The sequence below is a fragment of the Dermacentor variabilis genome, chromosome 5 (genome assembly GCF_050947875.1).
Source record: "Dermacentor variabilis isolate Ectoservices chromosome 5, ASM5094787v1, whole genome shotgun sequence".
Classification (NCBI taxonomy): Eukaryota; Metazoa; Arthropoda; class Arachnida; order Ixodida; family Ixodidae; genus Dermacentor; species Dermacentor variabilis.
Window position 1 is genome coordinate 98,761,861 of NC_134572.1, and position 25,504 is coordinate 98,787,364.

General features: G+C 44.0%; 1 protein-coding gene across 1 annotated transcript; it reads right to left on the reverse strand.

Moving 5' to 3' along the window:
- Window positions 1-25,372, reverse strand: LOC142582964 (uncharacterized). The gene is made up of 11 exons (XM_075693137.1): window positions 25,253-25,372; window positions 24,673-24,808; window positions 22,237-22,421; window positions 19,935-20,166; window positions 17,146-17,310; window positions 16,048-16,403; window positions 13,787-13,901; window positions 11,149-11,326; window positions 8,342-8,660; window positions 5,234-5,331; window positions 1-991 (listed from the first exon to the last, which is right to left on the reverse strand). Exons 1-10 carry the CDS (start codon window positions 25,256-25,258, stop codon window positions 5,245-5,247), a joined length of 1,779 nt encoding a protein of 592 aa, XP_075549252.1. The 5' UTR covers window positions 25,259-25,372; the 3' UTR covers window positions 1-991; window positions 5,234-5,244.
- Window positions 25,373-25,504: the final 132 nt, after the last annotated feature.

Consider the following 25,504-nt stretch of genomic DNA (forward strand, 5'->3'; position numbering starts at 1 on the left):
ATTAAAAATGCTGGCGCTCAGATTAAATTGGCTGGCACGTGGATTATTTTCAATGGCGTTTGGATTAAACTGAGCGGGAAAACCTGTAGTAAGACCGATGTTAAGTTTATAGTGTGCCAAGCTTCTTGGACCAAATTAGCCATGACATGTCACAATCACCATATGGGACCTGTCTGCTCTACTGGTAATGATTGAAACTAGTGTGGAAGTGGTACTTTAGCACAAACACGCTCATACTTCATTGTGTGTGTGTGTGTGCTCTATAGGGCTGCAGTAGGCCTGTGCACTTTTTGAGGCAAGATAAACAAAGTTCATTCTTTAATAAGCATTCTTACAATAAGTGCCACAATTTTGGACTGTTCAGCAGTAAGTGATGTGCATCACTGAAAAATGCTCTAAACCACAAGTTTGTTATGGTAGCACTTTCCTTTTTGCAACGGTGTCCTGCAACAGTAAAGTTAACCATGAGGGCCATTTTCACATGCCTTCTGCTCATCCATGGCCCTCACGGCGTGGAGAAATCAACAGCCACTTCCTCACTTGCCACATAAGTTGAACAGAGGAATCAACTTCAAACAGAACTCTGAAGTTGAGTCGGTGCAATGGGCAGTAAATTAAAGTAGGCTGTATCAGAAACCATAAGACAAGCAGAAGGCACAGAAAAATGGCCTTAAGCTAGCTGCCCACAATGCAAGGGAATGCTTAGAGTCTGCACTGCTGAGTACCTCACGGGTGTCTTCCAATGATCGTAGAGAGTTAAACCATGCCGTTAGCGGCCGCCACTTTCAAAGTGCGTTGACAAGGAGTGCACATGATGGACGTATTCCGATAAGCTTGAAAACAGGCGGGTGTCAATGTATCACAAGAGAGTGTTCGAGCAGCACTGGCGATGCCAACCCTGTTGAGAGTTCTTGAAAATGATGGCAGCAGACTTGGAGTGAAGGGAAGCAGCTGATACCTCGGGTCAGGAGCAGCTCTGTCCCAGCAGCACCTGAAAACAATGATTCCTACTCTGCAGCTCCACTTGACATCACTGTCGTCAGCCTATTTAAAGTCTATTACGGGATGAAAGCCTCTCCCAAGAGTATCCAATAACCCCCTTCTTGTGTCAGCTGGCTTCATCTTATGCCTGCAAACCTTTTAATCTCATCATATTACCATATTTCTGCGTGCATAACTTGCCCCAAAATTTAAAAATCTTAACAGTAAACTCAGGTTTAACAGTGTGGGTTTTTCACCTTGAAGTGTAGCTTCACAACCATAGCACACACTGCCGTGAATCCACACCTTAAGGCTAAGTTCTCTGCCATACAAAGTTTAGTTATCTCATAGGCAATTCCACTTTTTACCTACTTCCACATGTTAAAAGCCATGGAAGGAAATATTTTCTTCCTCCATGGTTGAAGCTCCCTTCTGCCCCCTTCCATGGTTGCCTATTCTCGTCCTTTTTTCAGGTCGCTAGTTTGCGTTTGGCGGTGTTAGTAGTCGGCGAATAGTGCACGCCATACCAGCAAACAAGAACTTGGTTCACGATGAGCTGCGCTCGATGGCAACTTTTTACAGCGCAGCAGATGCTGAAGGTTATCATCAGTGATGCCAAGGAGGTAGAGAACAGAGCCACTGGCATAGACAAGTCACGAATGGAGATAATTCTTGCTAACATTTGAGCGCGGTTGTATAGAGTTTTCACAAATTATATGCGCCGACTTTTTTTTTTTTTTTTTTAGTGTAATTGGGGAGTAGGGGGGGGGGGTTACACACAGAAACATACGGCATCTAATACTCTGCCCTTCCCGACTGTATTTTCTTTTGGTATTCTGTTACTTTAAACGACTACCAGTCAGTGCATTCATGACCTGTCCAACTCCATTTTCCCCCAATCTTAATTATAGTGGTGATTACCTAACATTGAAGTGACAAACACACCACTTTCTAACTCAAAATAATTTGTATAGATAATGCCAGCCAATCGCGGGGGTGAACTTCTTTTGATATCAGCATCTCTCAGGAGTTATGTATTGCAGCGCCAAGGCACAAAAGGCAGGTGCTGCACATTTTTGTGTGCAGAGCTTGAACTGAATTCTTGTGCTGCTGTTGAATGTATAATGAGTTACCAGTATCTGCAGCTTTAGTGTCTTTTTCGTGTCATGCCAGTAATTTTCTGTTCCATCATTTGCTGCAAGGTCTTTAAATTAATTTTAAGTTTATTTGCTAGCCTACCATACATGATTACTGACCTACCTGGTAGTTGTGCTCACCTTATCTTTATTCATCTGAAGGTTTCCTGCTATGACACACCTCGAACAATATGAGTTGAGGCTTTGAGCTTAGCACATTTTAGTGAGAAAATGAGCCAGCAGTTTAGTTTTGGTTAGTCACCAACGAACACCGATAACTCTGGCATGCTTGATTATTTAGAAAGCTTGACTGCACTGGCATTGGCCCCATAGACTTAATGTTTAAGAACGACCAAAATTGTGGGCCCCTTACAGCGCCCCATTCAATAATTTGGACCCTGCCTATTAGCGGCGAGAACTTGGAGTGGCACCCTCTCGCGAGTGACGTCACGGCCAGGACGCTGCTCACTCGGCTACCGCGCACGCCCGTTTCCTTCGTGTATGCTTAGGGTATGGGTGGCTCGAGCCGTACTTACTGAAGGATATGTCGGCTTCTTTCTGCTGCCATGCCTGAACCACAGTTCCTTCTTCAAAAGCACTTGAGTCGAGAAAATTTGTGGCTTTGATATCACAACCGGCGTAGCGTTGAAGGGGTCTACTGGTTATGCAATGCATACGGTATATGCACCGTGTCTGTTCATAAATTTTTCATAAAAAGAATGTCTGCAAGTTCAACATGCGAGGTTGTGTGTGATGCTTCGCTGAACATTTAACGTTCCCTTAGTACTTAGCTATGACAGACATTGCATTTTACAAGGAGGAAGAAAAATCTTTGTATTTGGTGTCAACATGTTATCCGTGTTAGAAAGACACTGTCCATCGAAGCTGTCATCATGATTCTTATTACTCTGGTGAGTTGTTCTAGTCAAATATGGCTGCTTTATTAATGAGTAAAAGAAAGAGAGAGGCGTGCATTTCGTATGAAAAAGTGTGCTGCTACTTTCACCGCTCTCTGAAACAGGCCCCCATAAAACGAATTTCTCATGGCTGCTAACACAATGGCGTGTCATGTAGAGTATTTACATAGTTAGTCCACAAATGCCATAGTAGCAGTCAACTGAAAGAAAAGCTTCATGGTTAAGATTGAGAGCCAATCAATTGCAAGTGATGAAATATTTCACGGTGGCCTTCAGTAGACTTTATCAACAATATGGCACGCCCCTCACACAACGGTAGCGACCGACTGTCGTTATGGCGAGGCACACATTATTCGCAAAACCCATCAGTTCACTACAACTTCAAACTGAAACCATGAAGCAGTTTTTTACAGCGCCAAGTGCAATGCCTAAAGTATACTGAAGGTACTACAGCGCAGCTTAGGGTGTCCAGAAAAGGAAAATTCAAGCGCCTTCTGCCTCACCATGTCCAGATCCAGCGTTGTTTAATTATACAAACGAAGAACTATTCGCTTCATCAGTACATAGAAGAGAACCTCGCAAATCTTCATAGGGAAGACACCACAAGCCTTACATATTTCACTTGATTTTTGACCCTCCACCGGGGAATTATGATATCTTCAATATGTCCCATACTACTAATGAATGACGTTTCGGCTTCTTCCTTGCTGCAGCCATACGGTCCAAAAGGCATATTTCACTAAAAAATTAGGGCAGAGCAGCCTGTGTCAGTTTGCCAAACAGATTCCGCATGTAGATTCCTCAAGCAACAAACACCAGTATATTGCTCAAACGTGTAGCACGGAAAAGGGATTATATATTGGTACATTCCTTTTCGTATTCTGCAAAAAGCTGTAAGCCTCAATTAGATTTACTTCAAATTACCGCTATTTAAAATGAACACGTGAAGAACCGCCTAATTTTGAGAAGCAGTTAAAGAAGCAAGTGGTGTTGGTAGAATCTAAACTGCAGTGTTAGTTAAGTCCTCGTGTTACTGTGAAGAAACGCGAAAATTCACTACTATACCACGCACCACTCGGCGTGCACGAAACTGTTCTAGAGGTTTAAAATCAAGGTAACTGCTGTGAAAGTCATATATAGCCAGCGTTTTGACAGACTTGTTGCAATGCGTCAGGTATGGCATAACTCGATTCTTAGATGTTAAATTATTGCGGTTGTCGATCTGCGCATGAAAAACCCACAACAGGCTGGTCTGCGCTCTGTAGTGTTGCCTTTGAATAAATTTTTGTCAACGAAGGCGTTGCAAAAATATGTTTGAAATGGCCGCCATAAGTATACAAACAGAGGGAACGAGAGCGAACAAACGAAAACACTGCAGAAGGCGCCCGGACACCACCCTAACTGCAGCAGAAGACAGGTGCGACTCTGTGCCCTGATGTCACGCAAGCGGCGCTTGCGGTGCCCCTGTAGTTCGTTCTCGCGGCTAATACGGTTGTCTGATAACTCTGCTGTCGTACAGAAAGAGCAATGTTTTTGTTTTGATGTCACCAGTACATCCTCAAACAAACTAAACTAGCGAACCTTGGTCAATCCAGTAGTTACCGATCTTGCGCAAACCATGGGACAAGCCAAGCTGCACAGTTGTAAAGGCCACATTTGCAGTTCGTCATGCGAGTTCCACAAGTCCAGCATTTGTTACTTTTTGTGTTACATAATGATGAATGTTAGGTGTAACCTTGAGAGACGGGAAGACAGCTGTGTGGATTAGAGAGCAAACAGAGGTAGCTGATATTCTACTTAACATTAAGAGAAAAAAATGGAGTTGGGCAGGCCACGCAATGTCTAGGGCAGAAAAGTACTGTCGGGAATGGCAGCTTAGTAGGTGGTGTGATGAAATCAGATTCGCAAGCACAACTTGGGATCAGCGAGTGCCAGACAAGGGTGATTGGAGATCGCTGAGAGAGGCCTTCGTCCTGCAGTGGACATAAAAATAGGGCGATGATGATGACTATCAGTATAGAAGTAAATAGCCCCTCACTGTCCATAAGCAAAGGCTTGCTGGTTGCATATTAGGATGTTACCATTAAATGGAATGGCAGCTCGTTAGTACAGTTCATTAACTTGCTTACCAGCCACTATGGTCGGTTTTGAGCGAAAATCCAGACATGCAGGGGCCAAATGAGGTGCCCCGTCACTCACCTCTAAGTTTCTTATTTCCGCCTTCCTCTGGGTCTTCCACGTTTTCTGGTAACGGCTTTGGGTTCTGCATGGGCTGGCTGAGGAATGGTCAATGTCCCCTATGGAAAAGGAGACAAGAAGATTAAATTCTAGGGCTTTTAAGTGCCAAAACCACGATATGACTTTGAGGCACACTGTAGTGGAGGACTCTTGAACTAATTTTGACCAGCTTGGTTTCTTTAGCATGCACCCAATGCATGGTACAAGTGCATTTTTGTATTTTGCCCCCATCGAAATGCGGCCAATGCAACCGGTATTGGATCCTGCGACCTCTGGCTTAGCAGCACAGCACCATCGCCAATGAGCCACTACGGCGGGTAGGAAAAGGACGTATTGCAGAATTTTCTTTTTGAAGTTCAATTCATGATCCTATAGACACAGTTGTGGAAAGAACTTTTGAACATTCACTGCTGCCTTAGTGCTCTGAAAAGGCATACTACAGTCGGACGTCATTAACGCAACGAAGCAGCTGACATGAAAATACGGTCCAACCTCGTTATAACGCAGTCACATGGGTGACGGAAATACCTTTGTTAATCTACACTACCATGGCCGGTAATCACTACACTACACTACCATGGTAATCTACAACACCATGGCCGCTCGATGCGAAGCAAGGTGCGGTCAGCTACATCGCGCCGCGGACAATGGGTGGGCGCGTCTCGGCCGAGTTTACAGTTGCGACAGCTTTTCTTGGTGATGGCGCCGCTGCTCGGGGATGCTTTCACGACTTCGCGCCGGTGCTAAGTGGGCATTGGTTCTCGCGTTAGAACGTGTTTGCCCCGTGCGATATGCATTAATCTCGTGCTCGTGTGTGAGCAAGTTTGCCTGTGCTTGCTGTGCTTTGTTAAGGCTCTTCGGTGTGCGTGTGTGCCGTAGCCAGCCTTGTTCATGTGGTGCGATTCCGCGCAACTGTTGTGTGCCACTCTGCAACACAAATGCCAAAAAGGACCCAACTGTGAAATACCACGAGTTCCCCTGCGACTTGGAGCGTCGAGAAGCATGGCTGAAAAATATCTCTCGTCAAGGAGTGTTGGGAAAAGGAAGCAAGTGGGAACCGAGCGACAGGTCTCTAGTATGTTCCCTGCACTTTACAGAAAGTGACTATACAAAGAACACGAAACTTAGGCTCCTGCTTCCGAATGCGGTACTGACCGTGTTTTGCAAATATCCACAGTACCTGCAAAAAGAGAATGTGCAGCCCCAAAAACGCCATCGAAGAAACTTTACTGATCACACAGTAGTTGAGGCAAGCGATAATTGCGGCAGCTCAGGAGAAAGCCCCAACATTGAAAGTGCCTCACAGTTTCTCAGCGACGAGATGGAAGCTCTAGTTCCAGAGACTGCCTTAGAATGATGCTCTGAACGTAGTTTTTCTGTTGACCAGGCCTGCCAAAATACATTAGATATTGTGGACGTCCTGGAACAGTCAAAGAAAGCAGTCAAGAGATTGGAAAAAGAAAAGTTGCCCGTCAAGGCGAAGAGTTGAAAAAAATGCAGTCTGAACGGGACGAAATGAAAAACCGCCTCTTAGTTTATGAAAACAACAACGAAATTCAGTCCTTTGTTCAGGTATTACAAAGAGCGGAAAAAGAAGACAAAGCTGCTGTTTTTATCAGCAACCAAGCGGCCACTTTAGGGAAAAAAAGCCTGCCTACAATGAAAGAATCCTGCAGGAATGTGTTTTATGGAAATTGTGCTCAAATAAAGGGTATGAGCATGTTCGAAGCAGAGCCCTTTTGAAGCTTCCGTGTCGTGCTAAACTTCAAAAGTATGCAGGACACTCGACTGGCGAAGTTGGTGTGACAACATTGATAAAGGAGAGGCTGCGTGTGGAGCGCGAAGGGCTTTCTGTGGAGCAGGAAGTTAACTGCTCACTCATTATCGATGAGATGGCCATTGCTCAAAAAGTTGTGTATGACCGTCAGGTGGACAAAATATTAGTTTGCAAAGTAATGCAAAGTTAGTTTGCATTACTTGGGAAACTCAGCACAAGTTCTCCCTATGTAAAGTTTTTACTTTGCGTACGTGTTCACGAGAAGTTAATAAAAGTACTGATAGATTGCTTCAAGCAGAATTTCTTGACAGAAGTGCATCACCCGGCTGTGCATCGTATGGGCAGCCGTCACGGATAGCGTTCAGGCGTATTCTAGAACAGATTTCCACCCCTGTGACAATCTGTTGGCGCTTGTGGCGTAATCAGCGCTTCCAATGACGACTTAAAAAAATTTTATCTGCAATTTACAAATATAAAACACATTATTTACGCCTGACTGGACTGGAGATCGCGCACGCCGACGCAGCTGTGAAGGCGCTCTCTATCAGCAGCCATCCGCGAGCAGTTACACCGCAGCGTGCGCACAGAGAACTAGGACCGAGACGCCATTCAGGCGCGAAGCAGCGGGCCGCACCTTGTGCTTTTGGATCGAGCGGCCGTGCAAACACACAGATATCAGAATATATATATATATATATATATATATATTGCACTCAGGCCAATGTAAAAGGAACGCAAGCAAGAATGCCTCTGATGGTCTAGCAAAGGGTTTCTTTGCAGACTTTGCTGGCCTGTCAGCATCTTGCCATGCCAATACGAGACATGGGAACAGCGATAAATTACATGTACTCTTCATTGCTGAGAAGACGCAACCATGTGATTGGTATATTTGTTTGCACCGATACCTCCATGTATGCCTAAACAAGTATTGGATATAACAAAGGTACTCTTTTCGTGTCCGATGCGACTTCATCATAACGAGGTTTGACTGTATTCCACTTATATTGTAGTTTGAACAATACTTTCTACTTTATCAAAGAAGAAAAGAAAGAATTGCCAATGTGATGTCTATACAAAATTCAAATGAGAGATTGAGCTGCAGGCCTTCATCCCGTATTTAGGCCACATCATGGGATGGTCTTTTTGAGAGTGGATAACAAGTCCTCTGTACATACATACATAAATGACTACACAGATATTGCTTTGGCATCACCCATTCCACTGAAGTGTGAGAACCTCTGTGTTGGAAACTGCACTGCAGAAAAATTTCCAACACTTGCAAATGGTTATACCTGAGGTCTATTTTTTGGAGGGCGGCCCCTCTTCCTGGTATATGCTTCGTCTGCGACATCAGGGTCCTCTTCAGGTTGGCACTCATGTTCGTGCTTCGAAGTGTTTCCAGACTGATGTTCAGAAGGGTGCTCAGATGGATTTTTGGACGGGTGAACAGGGTCCCGCTGCATGTTGGACTTTTGCTCAGAGAGCTGCTTGAGCACCGCCAGTGGGATGTCATCTTCTGTGACATTCTTGAATGGCCTTTCAGGACACGAGTAGGTGCAGTGCAACGTCCGCTCTTGTTTGGTCACAAAGGTTTTCCAGCACCTCTGGCACCTGCAGCAAGTTTAAAGTGGATTATGAGCAACACATTGCTACAGTACCCACAGCGCACTGATTAAAGCAGTGCCGCAAAAAAAAAAAAAATGTGACTTACAATTTTATTTTCCTGCTGAGAATGGTCAAAACATCACCTCTGATCATAGCGAATTATGTATGCACCATCAGGTGTAAAGTAACCCACCGGGGTGGCTTAGCGGCCATGGTGTTGAGCTGCTAAGCACAAAGTTGCGCAACTTTGCAACAACTTTGCAACAACATAGCCGTTAAGCACAAATTGCGGGATCAAAGCTTGGCCACGGTGGCCACATTTCGATGGGGGCAAAATGCAAAAGCACCCAAGTCCCATGCATTGGGGGCATGTTAAAGATCCCTTGGTGGTCAAAATAAATCCAGAGGCCCCCACCTTACTATGGTGTGCTTCATAATCAAATTGTGGTTTTGGCACATAAAACCCCGGAATTAATTAATTCATTCAGGTGTAAAGCAACGTTACCCCACCTTCACTTCTGACTTCAATTTTTGTATCAGCTAGCAAAAATGTTGTTTTTACTTGGACATTCTTCAGGCGTATGACTGCCTTAAAGACAAGAATTAACAGTAGCTGTTCCGTCATGTGATGCCCAATCATGGTTTGAGAAATTTGGGGAGGGGGATCTTACTTTTGCCAACCAACAGTACATATAAAATTTACTGAACATGTTGCCAATTATTTTATCAAACTCTCTCTAAACTTGCACCATAGAAAGGATTACTAATGATTAGTAATGCTTTTTGAGTGTAAGCTCATATAATTGTGGCTGAAGTTGATCATTTCAATACCATTTCACAAACCTGTAGGCATGATGTTGTCTATGTCAACACAGAGTGTGCATGAGAAGGAAGTACATACAGAGCTTTGCGTGCAGAATTCTGCAAAAATTGTCAGGGTGAGGTAGAAGTTTTCTTTATTTTCAAATACAACTTAGCTTCTTCATTAAAGAACCATTAATTAACCTAGCCAGTAACAAGTCAAGAAATGCAGGAAAAACCTCAACTACACAAACATGCCATATTAGCTCTCTGATGTTCTGCAGATGCAAAAAAAGTTTGTGTCTCTCACAGACAAAAGAAAAGGGTTTGTCTTCCACTTACAATAACTAACAAGCTTGCCAATATCAGACATGCAGTTAAGAGCTCCAAGAGGTAGCACAGACAAAAGAAAACTGCACACGCGCAAACACATGCACATGCACGCGGCAGAAAGCATAAAGCACTACTGCAGCAACAAGTACAGCCAGATGATTAAATATGCACCAAGGCACTCTGGTAGGACAGCACAACCACTCAGTGCTAACTAAGCACAAAACTAATGCACGAGCACATTCTGCATAGTGAAAATGCGGCCAGGCAATGTGGTGCATAGTGATGAGGGAACACACACATTCAATAGTAGTGGCAAATGAGTAATACTATCTGGCTAGTCTACGAGTGAGTGGGGGGCATGCATTTGACACTGATTAGTCACTGATTATAGCAATATAGCATAGGCAAGTGATGGTGTAATCTCAGACTTTTAGGGTGCTTGCGTGGGTAATGTTTTGAGTCGTTAGCAGCATCAATGGGGGGCTATCATGTATGCGCCAGTCATCATTCACGTCATGATGAACACTCCGGTTCACGATTCCCATCAGATCACCCAAGTGAAGCAGCAATATGCTGGGTCAGCACTTCGAAGGGAAACACCCGTGCCATCCTATTCCAATGCTATTCCTATTCGTGCTTTAACAGTGGTCTATGTGGCGCTCTGGCCTTATTATCACTGGGACCGGGCAGCTGTAAACCATGGTCGGTAAGGAAGGAATAGAACTGAGCAAAAGTAATCCTTAGATTATGCCATCTTTGAGAATGCCTATACTCCGTTTCAGTCATCAGGTGCAACGCTGTGGAAGCTACGCAAGAAGTTCGGTGATGGAAATGTACCACGCCGTGCATTACGTCCGTGCCGTGCTGCGTGCCAAAGGTGTATGCTCGCGCAAGCATGCACGGAAGGATGTCGCGACAGGCTGCCAACAAAAAAGAAACCGAAAAGAAATGCAATGAAAAACAATTGATCTAAAACAATGCATTAAATAACCATATACGACAGTTTGTTTCTAAGGATTAAAATGTTTTTCATTTAATACTGAGCCTATATAGAAAGCAGTTTCACACAGTTATGATCAAGAACATAGAACTATTTCTAATTGCGGACGCGGCAAGAAGTATCTCTAGCTTCCACAGTGTTGCACTTGATGTCTGAAACGGAGTATAGCATTGATAGACTAGTTTAGGTTGCATTCTTGAATCCTAAGCAACATGCTTCTAAAGGTGACAGATAAGAAGAAATGTAGTCGTTTTCTGTCATTCTTTAGCTGCCTATATTTTTGCTGCAAACAGTAGTTCATATGTTCGCAGCAAGAGATGTCCCCTCCCAATCACTTTCACAAGCAGAGGCTGCACTTACCGGAAAGTATGAGCAAAGTTGATGTGAATGTTGAGACCATTAGGCTTGTGAGTTTCAAATGTACAGTGGGGGCACCGGAACATTGCACATTTGTGGGTGGCAGCGTCCTCCGCACCTTTCCGCAGACTAACTCCGCAGGTCTTGCAGTGCCATATGCGTCCCATTTTGTCGATCTCAACTTTGGGAAAAGAAAGAAGTAGAGTGTACCTCAGTTGGCTACAGCATCTGCTCAAATCAAGGACCCACCCCCCCCCACTCCCCCATTTTTAATTTTTTTCTAGTGCCCATGACAGACAAAGCAAAGTCAGATAAACGGCAATGCAGTATTAGCACCAAGACTCATAAAAAATATTTTAAAAACTTGGAATTGGACACAACATAGTCATTTCAGAAGTTCAAAGTTGCCTCACAATGCTATTGCTTGGGCTGCAGCCAGAGTACATCCTCAGTCATTCACATCACCTAACCACAATCTTGACCTTCACTCTTGGCAGGCATGTATTCTATTGCAAGGATGGCTGTCTGACAAATGAAACTTTATTGGAAACGAGCCTGACATACATACTATGGACGACAAGGGAAAAAAAAAAAGGAAGAACGACAGTGATATATCACTGCAGAACAGTTAAACCTCAGAAATATAAAGACGTTAAGAGGTAGTGCATTGCAAACAATTTAAGCGATGTATTCAAATGTGCTTGACAAATCTCGTATTGACAAAGTTAATAACTAAGAAGTTCATTAATCAGCATTAATTACTTAAACTATAAGAAAAAAAAAATATATTAGTGGCGACTTGTTCAGGAGGTTTATACAACATCCAGGTAGTTTCAGCTGAACAGAAGGCTTCACATTTATTTTTAAACTTCCTCTGTTAGCTGGGACACTCAGTACAGTCGACTTCTGTTATTTCGACCCTGACGACGTTTATCGTATCACCCAGTGCATCGAATTAAACAACATGCAGAAATAATGCCAAAACACATGGCTGATCCATTTGGCAGTATTTGACTGATTCTAATACACCCTCGAATCAAACAAGCACCCACATTCGATGTATCCAAAGTATAAATCTAACACGCACTCGGTTTTGTAGCGAGAAAAATGGGCAAGCGTCTAATATCGCTGATACTTTTTTTTCGTTACATCTGTGGGATGTTTCTATTGATCTAAACATAAAAAAAACATTGCTTACTTTCTGCTGCTGAGAAATGTGCAGATGGAGGGACCCTAGTCAGGCAGAGCTAATCTGTCCTTAGTAGTTTCATCCCAGGCAATGTATGTCTAAATAAATCGAAAAAAAAAAGAATATGTGTGTATGCTGTGCAATGGTGGCCGGTTTCCTAAAGTCAGCTCTGCCGCAAGGTCCATAAGTTCATCTCCGCCGCAATACAGTTGTGTTATGCGGTAAAGCATACAAACATCGCAAAGACGGTTTTGGTTTCGTATCCCATTGCACCATGCAGACAATTTCCGGCCCAATTTTTTAAAAATAACATGAAAAGAAAACAATATGCATTAAAACCGGGCAAATACCATAATCAGTTATTGTGAGCTGCGGTTATTGCTTGAAAACCTTCCTAGGGCGGGCCAAAAATCAGCGTTTTCGACGGGAGATGTGTGTTTAAGGCATTCACTGTCCTCTAAGCTCTGCCGAGACAAATGCTGCCGCTATTAGGGTCACCATAGGGGCCAGATACATGTGTGTCGACTGGTCAAGTTCGGATTGTTTGACAGAGGCCAATTTTAGAATCTAAATAACGAAACTTCGCGCCATAGAATGCAGGTGCACCAGTCAAGATCGAATTAACCGAGAAATTGAATTAAACAGAGTCGAATTAACGAAGTCGACTGTATAAATGTCTGAGAACATTTTTATTGGAATTGTGGCACAGCAAAAGACTAGAGACAACAAATCCAACATCGACAAGTTTTGGTACTCCCACTTCTGGTAAAAAAATTGTGCACTGACTAGCGCCGCAACATGTTAAATTATTGACCTTGAGAACCCCTCACTTGGGCACAACTTTGTAGCTTAATTTGGCTGACATAATTACAAAGCAATACAGGGTGTTTCTCGTAACTTGAGCCAAACTTTAAAAATTAGCAAATGCCACGTAGCTGAGCCAAACCAAGGTAATGTCTGCCGTTGCTTGGAGATCCTCAAATTATATTTTTGCATCCTGCTTAATTAGATAGTCATAATTAATCAGCTTCTCATTTGTTATAATGAGATGAAAAGTGTCAATGAGAAAATTGTAGAGCAACCTGAAAACTCCCGCTACAGCCTGCTGCTACTCGATATCTGCTACATAAATGTGTTTTTCTGAGCTTGAAAGAAGCCCGCGAATACACACAAAATTGCTATGCAACTGGCCACTCAGAAAAAACATCTTATTTAGCACTTATACCAAGCAACAGAAAGCAGTATCGGGAGTGATAATAGAGAAGTTTATTAATTATCAAGACTACTTGTCTAATTAGGCGGAATGCAAAAAAATAATCTGAGTATCTATCTCCAAGCGACCGTAAACCTTGGTTCTGTCCAGCTGCATAGAATTTGCATATATTTGTAAAGTTTGGTTCAAGTTAAGTGAAACACCTTGCATAGTGCATAGCATAATCAGACTGCACTTACTTTCTTCCTGAGTCTTCCTTGGTCGCCCTCGTTTGTACGGGCCATTATTGTTCACTGGGGACACTGATGGGGCTGGTGGCGTGGACGTCACTGAGGCAGGAGCACCGGGGTGCATCTGAACCATTCAAGGCAAGGTATGTTAACACAGTCAATTCTACTTTCTGCGTACATAAAATCAACGCAGTCTGTAACATTGGCATAACGTGGCTGGTTGAATCTAACAGTTTCTGCAGGCAAACAAGATGGTATGCAGGAAAGAAAAAGATGACAGAAATAATGATAAGCCACAAGCACAGTGTAAGAAGTACCTGTTTAAAGGGGCACTAAAGAATAAAAAATAACTTGTGCTGCATAAATAAATTATGCTTTTAGTACTATATAAAACAATAGGAAAAGAAAAAAAGCTACTTTAAAGAAGCAATCGCACGCAAGTGACGTGACAGGCGGACCTTGTCACGTTCGCGGTGTGGGACAACCACATGGACGTCACACAGGAAAGAGTAGTGACAAATTTCCATTGTTGTACGAATAAATACAATAGTATGCCTGTAAACAGAAAAAAAATTGCAAACTTGCCATGAAGCCAACATTCTAACCAGAGTGTACAAGATATAGCAATAATTTGCCATTGTCACTAGTGAAAAAGCATTCCATATTGACAGCGTTAAATGCTGTCGCACCATCTGGTAAGTAGAAATAAATACTTGAGGCTCTCTTAGGCCTAAAGGTGTATAGATAAACATTGTCAACTCTTTATCCTTAGCTAAGTGAGTTTGACTAAGCTGAGTCTGATTTTATCATTTGTTTTTGCTGTCACAATGGAGAGCAAGTAGCAAGAGTGATTTAAGGTCGAAGTGGACGGCCTGGGTAGCATGTGAAGCCATGTTATTAATCATGGTAACCAGAAGAAGCTGCCCCAGGAGTTCCAGGCAACAAGTAAAATTTTCTGACTGGCCAAAATCCAGCAACGGCAGAAGACTGCCCTCCACAGCAGGCAACCATGTTGCTTGAAAATCTTGTGCAAGAGGTTGAGCCTTACCACGAAAGGAGGCTTCAAAGGCCAGAAATGCAAAAAAAACAAAATACAGGTGGCGCCAGAACTTTTTAAGTTCCAGCACCAGCTTGCCTTGATGGCATCTGCTTGGCCCTAGTTCATTTTTTATTGTTAAAGATGACTTATGCTGCATTCTGAAGGAGCCTAACGGTTAACTAATGGTGAATTCCAATAGAAGAGTCGGCGCAACCTTCTCGGCTTTCCTTGGAGCAAGTGCGTACCAATGACAGAGTGAGGCCACAAGTTGAATGTTGAAATGAGAGATTAAGGGCAGGTTGTGAGTTGCGATCACAGTGAAGCAGTTGAAGCTGCTCTACGAAAACTGACAAAGTGGACTGGAACTCTCCATGATGTATTTTATTCATGTGGGCTTTTCACTTTTTGTTCTTTTACTGCTCACCGCGCTTAGTGGCACCGTGGCAGTCATGGCTTTCATGATATGGCAGACGCCATAGAGGACTCGTGATGCATGGCACTGTTTTTGCTGCGCAGTAGTAACAGCTCTGGCTCGGATATCTCAAAAAGTTCTGAAGCACACAGCTATCAGTGGCAGCGAGCAGCAGAAGCACATGACGACATGCAGGGTATCCTGGGGAACTCTGTATCCGGTATACTACTTCTCAAGCTATGCCACAACAGCTTGTTTCATGCTTAGATCCTTTCAAGCGCAGTGTACATGTGAAGAACAGCCAGCCATCACAGAAATTTGTCTGATGTAAACCAGTACTGCCAAGAGAAGAAAAGGAAAAAGGCACACTCCATGACCACATACTGGAAACCTTTAGCAACTTTCACTGAAGCTAAGCAGCATGGCGCTTGGTCACTACTTGGGAGAGAGACTGCCCTGGAAATGCCGAGTGGTGATGCCTTCCCCTCCGTAGCGGAATTAACACATCCATCCACATAGTGCCCTATAGTGTCCATAACAGTTGTCCTCTTCCCTCAACCCTTAAAATGAGTGCCATCTTTTCCCAGTATGGCAGACTAAGTGGCTAAAACTACTTGAGAGTTCTAAGCCAGGTTAGTTGGTGTGTGTTTGACATGGTGAACAGTGCAGATGATGGGATAAGCAATGTTTCTTGTTCTGTTTGTGCCTCTCTTGTTCCCTCATCTGCACTATTCACGACGTTACACTACAGCCTGTGTCATTCCAGTAAAACCACCACCTACACAATCTTTGGCCAGCTGGCCAGAAAAACGGGCGCACCTTTTGCTTGTGCTGTATGAGGGCAGGCAGCGTCGGGAGCCGGACAGAGCATTCGCTGCATCGGTGGGAAAAGTGTATCTCCTTGTGCCTGATGAGACTGGCCAACAGGTAGGAAGTGTAGGGACAGTATGGACAGCAGTAGAGCCGCACGGGGCTCGGGCCTGCTGCTGAGGACGGCTGCTGGGGTGACTGCTGCAGTGACTGCGGTTCAGTCAGCTGCAGAGATGGTGCGTTCTGCGGTGCCGCTAGAAGAGAAGGGCTGGTCACATTGCCCTCGCCTTCCTTGCAGTTGCACGAGTGGGCTGCCAGGGCCACCGGGTGGGTAAAGACGACGCAGCACTGAGAGCACATGAGCGCTGCACAGAGAACCAAGTGCACGCCATATTATCAGACCAAAGCTGTCAAGCTTCTGTCTGGAGAGCTGTAGTGGCTCAAACATTTCGCTTCTCACTTCTGACAGAGCAAAATAAGCATACGTAGACAACTGTGGACTGCAATGCTTGACCTGATGCAGAATCAAAATGCAATTGAGTAACCAATTGTGTTTGTTTCCTTCAGTAGTAAATTTTAGCATCCACTGGATTACAGATGTATGAATGCACCAATGGGAAGTATGCGAAGAAGCTCCCAGCATCCTAAATCGCTAAAAGCATATACATACCACTAAAATGTCGCCAGATTGCTAATTTCGGGGGAAAAAACAGTTCAATAACAGGGACACCTACACCATACAATGTTACGGGTGCTGCCTGTTCAAAAGATGCTCAACGCAGTCAGTGGGGTAAGGGACGGCTGCCTGTTCTGCAACTATTTCAGGTGCTTAGTTGGATGTTGGTGGCTTGAGTAGCAACTAACTTGACCTAAAGCTTTTGAAGTATATATGCTTGCCACATGTGACGCGACTTGATGGACAATGGCACTGAGAGGTGTATACATTGTAGTCCTGTCAGTATAACCATAGAAAGCCATGATGGCTTATCCAACATTTATGGCAGCTGCCTTTCTGGGGTAGCATTGATGGCTTGTGCTAGAGCCGTTGATGAGGTGCATAGCTGAGACTCTGCGAGTCCTGTTTCTGTTCAAGCTGAGGTGGCCTACCTCCAAATGGCTCCTGTGACCCCCTGCCTGGCAGCAGGAGGTTCTCCTGGATGTGGATATCTGGAAACTCGGAATGCTTGAGACCATGTGCTGCCAGAAGGCTCAGCCGATGAAACATGGCGTTGCACAAAGTGCATGTGTACCTCGAGTGGTAATCCTCCAGCACTGCAACCAATGAGCCAAAAAGGCCACTTGAGCACCAACCACTGAGGCAAGTAAGGAATCGTTCGCTCACACAAATCACCAGTTATGCAGAACATAGCGAGATGAAAACAACTTAATGAGATGTTTTAGGATGCAATAACAGCTTCCCCATTTGAAATCACCCCTTAATTTATAAAATTATCGTATTTGTTTCAATAATTATCACGGAGACAGTAGAGGGCTGATGACTGAACACAGTAGGCCTCATAATTATATATATTATACCGTTTTTTTTTTTAACAGCTTGGCTAACATTAGCTGGAACACCCTGTATACGTGAAATAAATGCAAGTGTGTTGCCTACAATAGGCCAGAAAAAAGGTCGTTGACCTTTATGGCCCATTGGCAGCTTGCCATGCTTAAACATGGCACGTGAACAATGCTAAATTACAAATGTGGATTGCACCATTGTTAATATACAACTGTCTGATCAAATGTGATCACATCAGCTTGACACAGGTTTACAGCTGTGAGCTAGCCAAGCCAGGACTCTGGCCAAAATATATACACGCATCCATAAAGCTGTTTTAAATTGCTCTTGCTAAGCAAGATTTTTGCTACAAGAATGCATATTTTGAACTGCCAAGCAAACATTCTTTTTTCTGTAACCGATCATCTCTTGAGTCTTGCATTTTTGGCTTTGCTATAGCAATAGAATATTGTATTTTCCAGACTATAGTCCACACCCAATGTATAGTCTGCAGGGGCAAACCAGTATACAGTAGAGAAGCAAATATTAGGGCCCTTTATTAGACTACATATAGCAGTCGATCCTAGAATTCCTCAATTTTACTCTCGTTGGGGCTGTCACAACAAAACATGTCAAGCAGATCGGATTCAATGCACACCTCGAATCTGACATATCTGTCGGAGCAGTTTTCAGTACAACTTTTGTGAAACTGTTAACACTAACTTAATATGGGACGGTGTGCCACGAATTAGCAACTAACTTTATCCTCTATGAAGTTCTAATAAATGCGTGGCACTATTTCAACATTCACTATTTTCAAGTTTTCGCGCATGTGCTCACAAGTCGAAGCACTCAAAAGCAGGCACTGCATATTGCAAGCAGGATTCGCTTGCATATGATGAGCTGCCAATATGGACTGGAAATATTGCTCACGCACAGCGACAATCATTGTGCAGTTGAATTCGCTGTGCTTTAGCGCGATAAAAATTTCTACGCTCAGTCTAAACTTGTTTTCTTCAAGCATGCTTCCGACTATCCCAAACCGCTACCCATATAAGTGAAGCTTTGCTGAGCCAGCAAGACAAAGACATCATGATAAATAGCCAGCGAATTGCAGCAACGAGCGGATCCCACAACTTACCCGTAACGATCATCAGCTATGCCGGCATACCTTGTAAAGCAAAGATAAGTTTTATTCAGGGATGATGCTTTCACCTTTGCATGAGTTTGCCTGACTCGGCACCGGATGCATCGAAGTACACAGCTGCAAGCATTCCTGGCAGTGGGTGAAGATAGCGAACTTGGCACAACACCAGAAATGTTGTGCCAAGTTCTTATAACGCAAATGTGCAGTAGAACCTCGGTCATAAGTTTTGGAAAAAAATGTGAGAAACAAATGTACTTACCGAAAAAACTTATGATCTGAAGTGACTAAAATATATGACGGACCCAACTGTAGTAGACATCTATATAATGTGAAGCTTTGCACGAATCGTTGAGCACAAGATGCTGACGTACGTCAAGCTGGTGGGGCTTCGACAGCACAAGACACGTTTCGTTGTTTTCCTACTGTGTATTGTTCAAGACGGCAACAAGAAACCGAAGTGAAATAGAGCTGGTTGGCAACGCCGGATGCTACAGAAGTGAAATGTGATGCTCATATTGCACCGCCTGCAACAGGGAACGGTGATGCGTTTGGTTTATCACAGTTGATAGCATGCAGTAGGCCACCAATATCACTACGCCCCACATGCTGTAAAACAGATAGATGAAGATGCTTATTGCAATAGGTGTGGCGGCGATAGCTATGAATGTGGCGTACGACAACCCAGGAGGAGATTTGCTGGCAACAGAATAAGAAACTGAGTACGCGCTGGTGTTTTTACGTGAAACAGGTGGGCAAGTATTACGGGGAAGCTGATGCGGCGGGTGGCTAATGTTCTAAATCGTGCATGCCTCGCTTCTTTTCTTGTTTAAGTGGGACCTAGCAGCCGAAAAACGTATCATACGACCGCAGATTGGTGATGTACTGAATATTGGTGCCAAAAAGTTGCGTTTTCCGAGAATGTATAGTTGTGTTTTCTAGGAACATATGAAATGCTAAAAAGTAAGCGTAGCTCTAATGGGCCAATTTTTGTGTTCTCGATTGCAAAGCAAAGTGCCAGGAAATTGTATGTAATGGCATCGTACTAACGAGTTTCCACTGTATTTGGTGCCAAGTCGCACAAAACCTTCCCAAAGTGATTGTGTCTCCAACAAAGACTGGTGGTTAAAGAAGCAAAAACTTCTAGTATATGGTGAGACCGACAACAACGACATGCCGAATTGTGAAGAGGGAGATAAAGAAAGCTTTGCTCTAAGAAGTGATAGGAAAAGAGCCAATACAAAGCCTCACCTGGTACCACATAAGTTGGCGTGTTGATTACACAAAGGGTACCATTATTGTTCGCCAAAATAGGAGTTGTCTGTGGGGCCAAGTAGGCGGTGTACGGCGATGTACTGTTGATGGCAGCCAGGGGCTCTAGAGGCAAACTGGACCCGTGCAACTGTAGGTGCTGCAGTAGGACAGCCTCACTCGGGAATGTGTGGTTGCAGTGGCCACACCGCAATGATGGCTTGATGTGCAACTAATAATGAAAAGAGAGTGCAGGTTGTTCTTCTCACTGCTTGCTAAAACGGACGAACAAAAAGACCAGACACACACAGGAGAGCAGGGGGGTTATTCTGTCCACCTAGTGGGCTGTCCATTTCGGCCGTTGCTGATTGGCTAGGGCCGCTCGTCTCCTCCTCACTCGTACAGCTGCATCCAGTCAGCAGCGGCAGAAATGGACAGTCCACAAGGTGGACTCTTACCGAATACCTCCTCAAGTGCGTCAGCTTTGTACAGCTTGCAAACGGCAACGTACTGTGCAGCCCACTGCTAGAGAATACCTAACCAGTAATAAAGCAAATATATACAAAACAGGAACATTTATTTGTCTTTTCATTGGAAAGAAGCAACTGATATGCTCAACTGGACAGGTGTGGGAATGTCCAGAGTGATTTTATAATTTTTGAAGCAGATAAAACTTAAATCTGGAGCAGACAAATTCTGATTGGGTGCAAGCACCCTGAATAAGCTAAAAGTAGCAACATTCCTCATCCGCTGGCCCCTCCCTGACCGCTCGCACCCTCAGTTTGCTCTTTTTGATCTTGGCAACTATGCTGCGATTGCTCCAATATAAGCATTTGCGATCACTGCGATTAGCAGCAACTGCCATGGCGCTGGCGCAACCTAAACGAACTGGCACAATTTGAAAGAACAAAAAAAAAAATGTAAGAAACCCAAGAAAACAAAAGGGGCCAAGGCAGCGCACAAACACTCATGCACTTGTTTCTGTGGAAACGCCACTAGCCCAACCATGTGACTTTGCTCCACCAACAGACCTCGTTGCCTGCCCTCACTCGGTAAGATTGCTGACTACTTTACTTCTATTTAGGGTGTCTAATTGGGTGCGGCTGTTGGTGCCCATTGGCAGTCAGAACACCAAAGCTACTTTTATGCCACCTTTGAGACCAACCGCACAATGCACAGCACGGCGTTAGCAAACTATCAATGACGCTTGCCAGAGGCAAAGCTGCCAAAGCTCTTATCCCGCAGTGTGGTGAAATTTCGGTCATATTTTCCAGTTTTTCGCACAAGGCATAGCAATTCATGTGATTATCAAAATGACATAACTGGCACAGGATTCCCATCCATGACTGGACGTACATATACAGTCTACGCCCCCATTACAACAGATCCACATACAACATACTTTCCAATATAACAGGCCATTCTTTTCAGTTAGTTTGGTCTGTCTATATTATCAATGCTTCTAAATCGGCCTTTAATGGACTTTCTGATATGACAGGCCATTCTTCTCACTTTTTTTGGTCTGCCTATATTATCAATGCTTCTAATTCAGCTTTGAACGGACCCGGTTATAACAGATTAATGGTTGCAACATACAATTTCTTGGACGAATTTGCATCTTGCCTTCATCGCTTCATTAGACAGCTGCCAAATCCAAAATCACTGTCTAGAGCCTCCAATCCATGAAATAACAAATTACTAATTTTGCCACTGTTTAATATGACCAGTTCAAATCCCCCACGAAGCGAAGTAAGTGTAGCTTCAGGCATAGGGCATGTTGAGAAGGCTTCTGTGTCACATCAAAGAAAACAAAGGTCGTGATCACGTGGCATAAAACCGATAGCACATGTCAATCCGCACAAATCAATGGGTGCAAGCCACATCATGACTGTGTTGCTGAAAGTTAGCATGGCACCAGATCGGCCATTCTTTCTTCCCGTACTCTGCACATTTATCATAATAAGGAGCATCCACCTCGCACCCTTGTACAATCCTATCCAGTTTCTAATATGCTCAACTATTGGCAATGTAGTCACTATGTGGCTTATGACCACTGCAGCAGATGACTGACTCCACACGTCAGTGGTTTGTAATGCAACATGAATAGCACCTTTAATTTGACTACCACATTACCAACACCTTCAACTACCACCACCGATGGATGCACATGACAAATTTTTTACTTTACTGCGGAAATTTGGACCAGAAAGGGTAAAAAGAAAGAATGAAAAAAAAAAGATGAGGTAAAAATTTTGCATCAGTATTCTTCTAATGTGTTGCCTTTGAGCAGAGATATATTTACCTCTAGGTGGGCCCTGAAAACAGTAGTCTGCTCAGTGGCGAAGCCGCAGAAGCAACAAGTGAGCAGGGACCGGGGTGGCTTCTCCTTGGGGCACTCGTGCATCACCAGGTCACCGAGGGCACGGAAGGTGCCTCGACAGAGAGGGCATGGGTACTCGGTCCGCTCTTGAATCACTGGCGTTCCCGCTGCCACAAAAATGCACAGGCAAAAGTAGTCAACTTCACTGCTACAAAATAACGATGCTGCCATTCACAAAAACATCCTTGCATATCCTCAGCACCTGTGTGCAACAAATAAACACCCTCACTGACGAAAGGCAAGAGAAGCATAGAGACAGGGTCTCATATATATTTTTTTAAATATTTTTAACCCTTTGCAGTCGTGGGCATTTACCAACTTTGCATGTTCTGAACACTGCACAGAGAGAGCACTCGTGTGAACAGACGTATAGTAAATGATCTATTTCTGAACTCGTCCTTTAATTCTGATACTCTTGTACAGCATAAAGTCTCCAGGTCCCTCCTCAGCTCCCTCAGCCACTGTCATATTGTTGGTGATCATCACAGGAACCATTCTCATTAGGGTTCTTATTATCGCTTTCTTCTTCAGTGCTCTCATCCAGGAATTTGCTGGTTGTCTGAAGGCGAATTAAATTCCTCCTCCACGCAAAAATCATCTTCAAGTCCACTAAACTCAATGGAAGTTCTTTTGGTAAAATGCACAAAGAGAAAGCATTGCCATAGTCTCAGTGCTTCGCATCATAAGAATTCCTTGAAGTGTGCAATTAAAGAATGTGCTACCCTCATATGCAGAGCCTGCAAAGCGCAATTATCTATAATTGAAATAGTTCCCAAAAGGCACTGACACACTCTCTCTCACCACTGGCATATGCATGTAGTGAAAGCATTAACACATCACATATTCATACTTACGGCACTCTCCGATACCATGATGTTCCTGCGTTTACCCCCCCCCCCCCACTCACGAGCACAATGTGTAGCTTTGATGTAATAGTTCTGTGGAAACCCACAAGGTAGAGAGAAGTAATTAATAAAAGGAAAATGAGATGAGCTTTACGCTTGGCAACGATAAAATGTGAAAGAAACGCAAAACGTATCTTCTTACACGTTTGCTATTATGTTCGATTCCTCCCTTTCAGCCAAACAGGGCACACTGAGCGTAAGCGTGCAACTGAAATTGTGGCATCTTTACCCAGGCACAGATATTTTACCAACAGCTGCATTTTAAAAAAGAAACAGCAAAATTATTGGCATGTTAGCTCAGGCAGTGCTTTCATCTACACAAATATTGGTAATGACTACTTCTTATACAAGTACAGAATGTTTCACTGTTAAAGCGAATACATAACTGGTATTAAATAATCCAAACACTTCTGTTTGAGAGAAGAAGAAAAATTGCTCATATGACACATTAGGCTAACATCTAGGCAATGAGAAAAATTGTGCAGAAACCACTAATGATGATTGTCAAAGTAAGCAAAGCTTATATCATTTTGTACCATACTTTGCCTGTCCCTGTTTTCTTTTCTTGTCTAGTTGAAGCACTGTCATTTCATGCCCCTGCTACACAGCTGTACCTTGTGGTACAGCAATATGTGCAGATGCACAGGCAATCGCATGCACCGCTTTTGCCAGGCATAGAAGTGTTACACAACAGACAGAGCGGGTGCATCCCTTCTGCCGTTTGCCTGGGCTGAGCCCAAAGGCAGTGGAATGTCGCATAGTGTCTCAAAAGCACTAGCTATGACTTGGAAAAGATGGGAAAAACTGGTGTGTACCTTGTCTAAGTGGACTGTTGATATGCCATGTGACGAGGAGCGGTAAGGTTGTTATTGTCTCATGCCATGCACGTGCCTGTGACTTACTCAATAGAGCATCGGGCTGCTGTGCTAAGGGACTCTGGTTAAAATTCCACCATCAGACATGCGATTTCATTTTTCTACTTTTTTTTTTTAGTTCAGCGACGGCTTGCATTAAACATGTTCATAAGCATGTTGCATAAACTTGACAAAACACAGCAGCTGCACCTTTTCACGGCAAGCCCCATGGAGGTGGGCAAAGAAAGCTTCGCTTTAGAGAACAGTCTGCGCGCCTTCATGCCATATTTCGGCTATAATCGGTGGTCATACACTAACTGGACGTTCCATTTAAAAGTAAACCATACTGAGCATGTGAACGACTGCGCATTATGACAGCGCAAAACAAAACTTAAAATACGTCACAGACAGATCTCGAAAGCTGAATATTCACTCGCATTTTAAAATCACGACAATCAGAAGATCAAGCGCTGTGCCTGCGCATTTTTAAAAATATTTGTTTCATGCAATATTACGAAGAACGCTACTGCGGGGCGCCAAACGTGCAGCCGGCGCGTCGCTTATCTTCGGACCACACACGAAAGACAGAATGCGCTTACAGTTCGATATTGTAAGTAGATTCTCGAGCAGCTTTCCTCGGTCGAGGATTTCGGCGTCCGGCGTATCCAGTTGGGACTCGACGAACATCGCCGGACACAGCTCATCATCGTCGCTGCACCAGGCGACCTGTGCAGCCTAGCGAGGGGCAGAAAAGGTGTGAGATGTGAGTGACGCAAATGACACAGCCATCGCTATACAAAGACCGCCTCCTTGTTGATATTTAATGAGATGACTGCGAAAGACGAATTCTCGCTTCCGAGCGCGGGCAAATTGTTGGGAGGCAAGCTATGCAGCACCTCAAGACGCCAACAACTGATCGCCCGGAGAAGACAGAAATATGATCTCTTAGCTTTCCCTGCAGTCTTTTGCCGGTCCTGTTGTGTTCGGATCTGAGAGCTATTCCACAGAAGCGCGCGATGAAAACCATCCATCACGCGGGCGTACACTGAAATCAAGACCGACCCTAACAGCGGTGGAACTCGATCGTGGAACTCTCAGCCCGTCTAGCAAGATGCATGCCCGTGCGCACGTTACCACAGAACGAAAACAACGCGTTTATCGGTTGAATCAGACGCTCACCGCCATAATCCTATAGCCGTATAAACCGCGGTAAACATTCAAGTTTGTATGTGAGAATCCACATTTGAACTTTAGTCGAAGTAAGATCGAACATGGAAGCGAACGAAGGACGGAAGCCCACGAATTCACATTTCCGGTTTTGTTTGGCGCTCCTCTTTTCTTTGTCCTTCATGGTAGCTGTGTATTTGCTGAAGTGCTACTATTTGTACACTAATAATTAATATTTATTATGCAGCAGAGATGCGACTATAA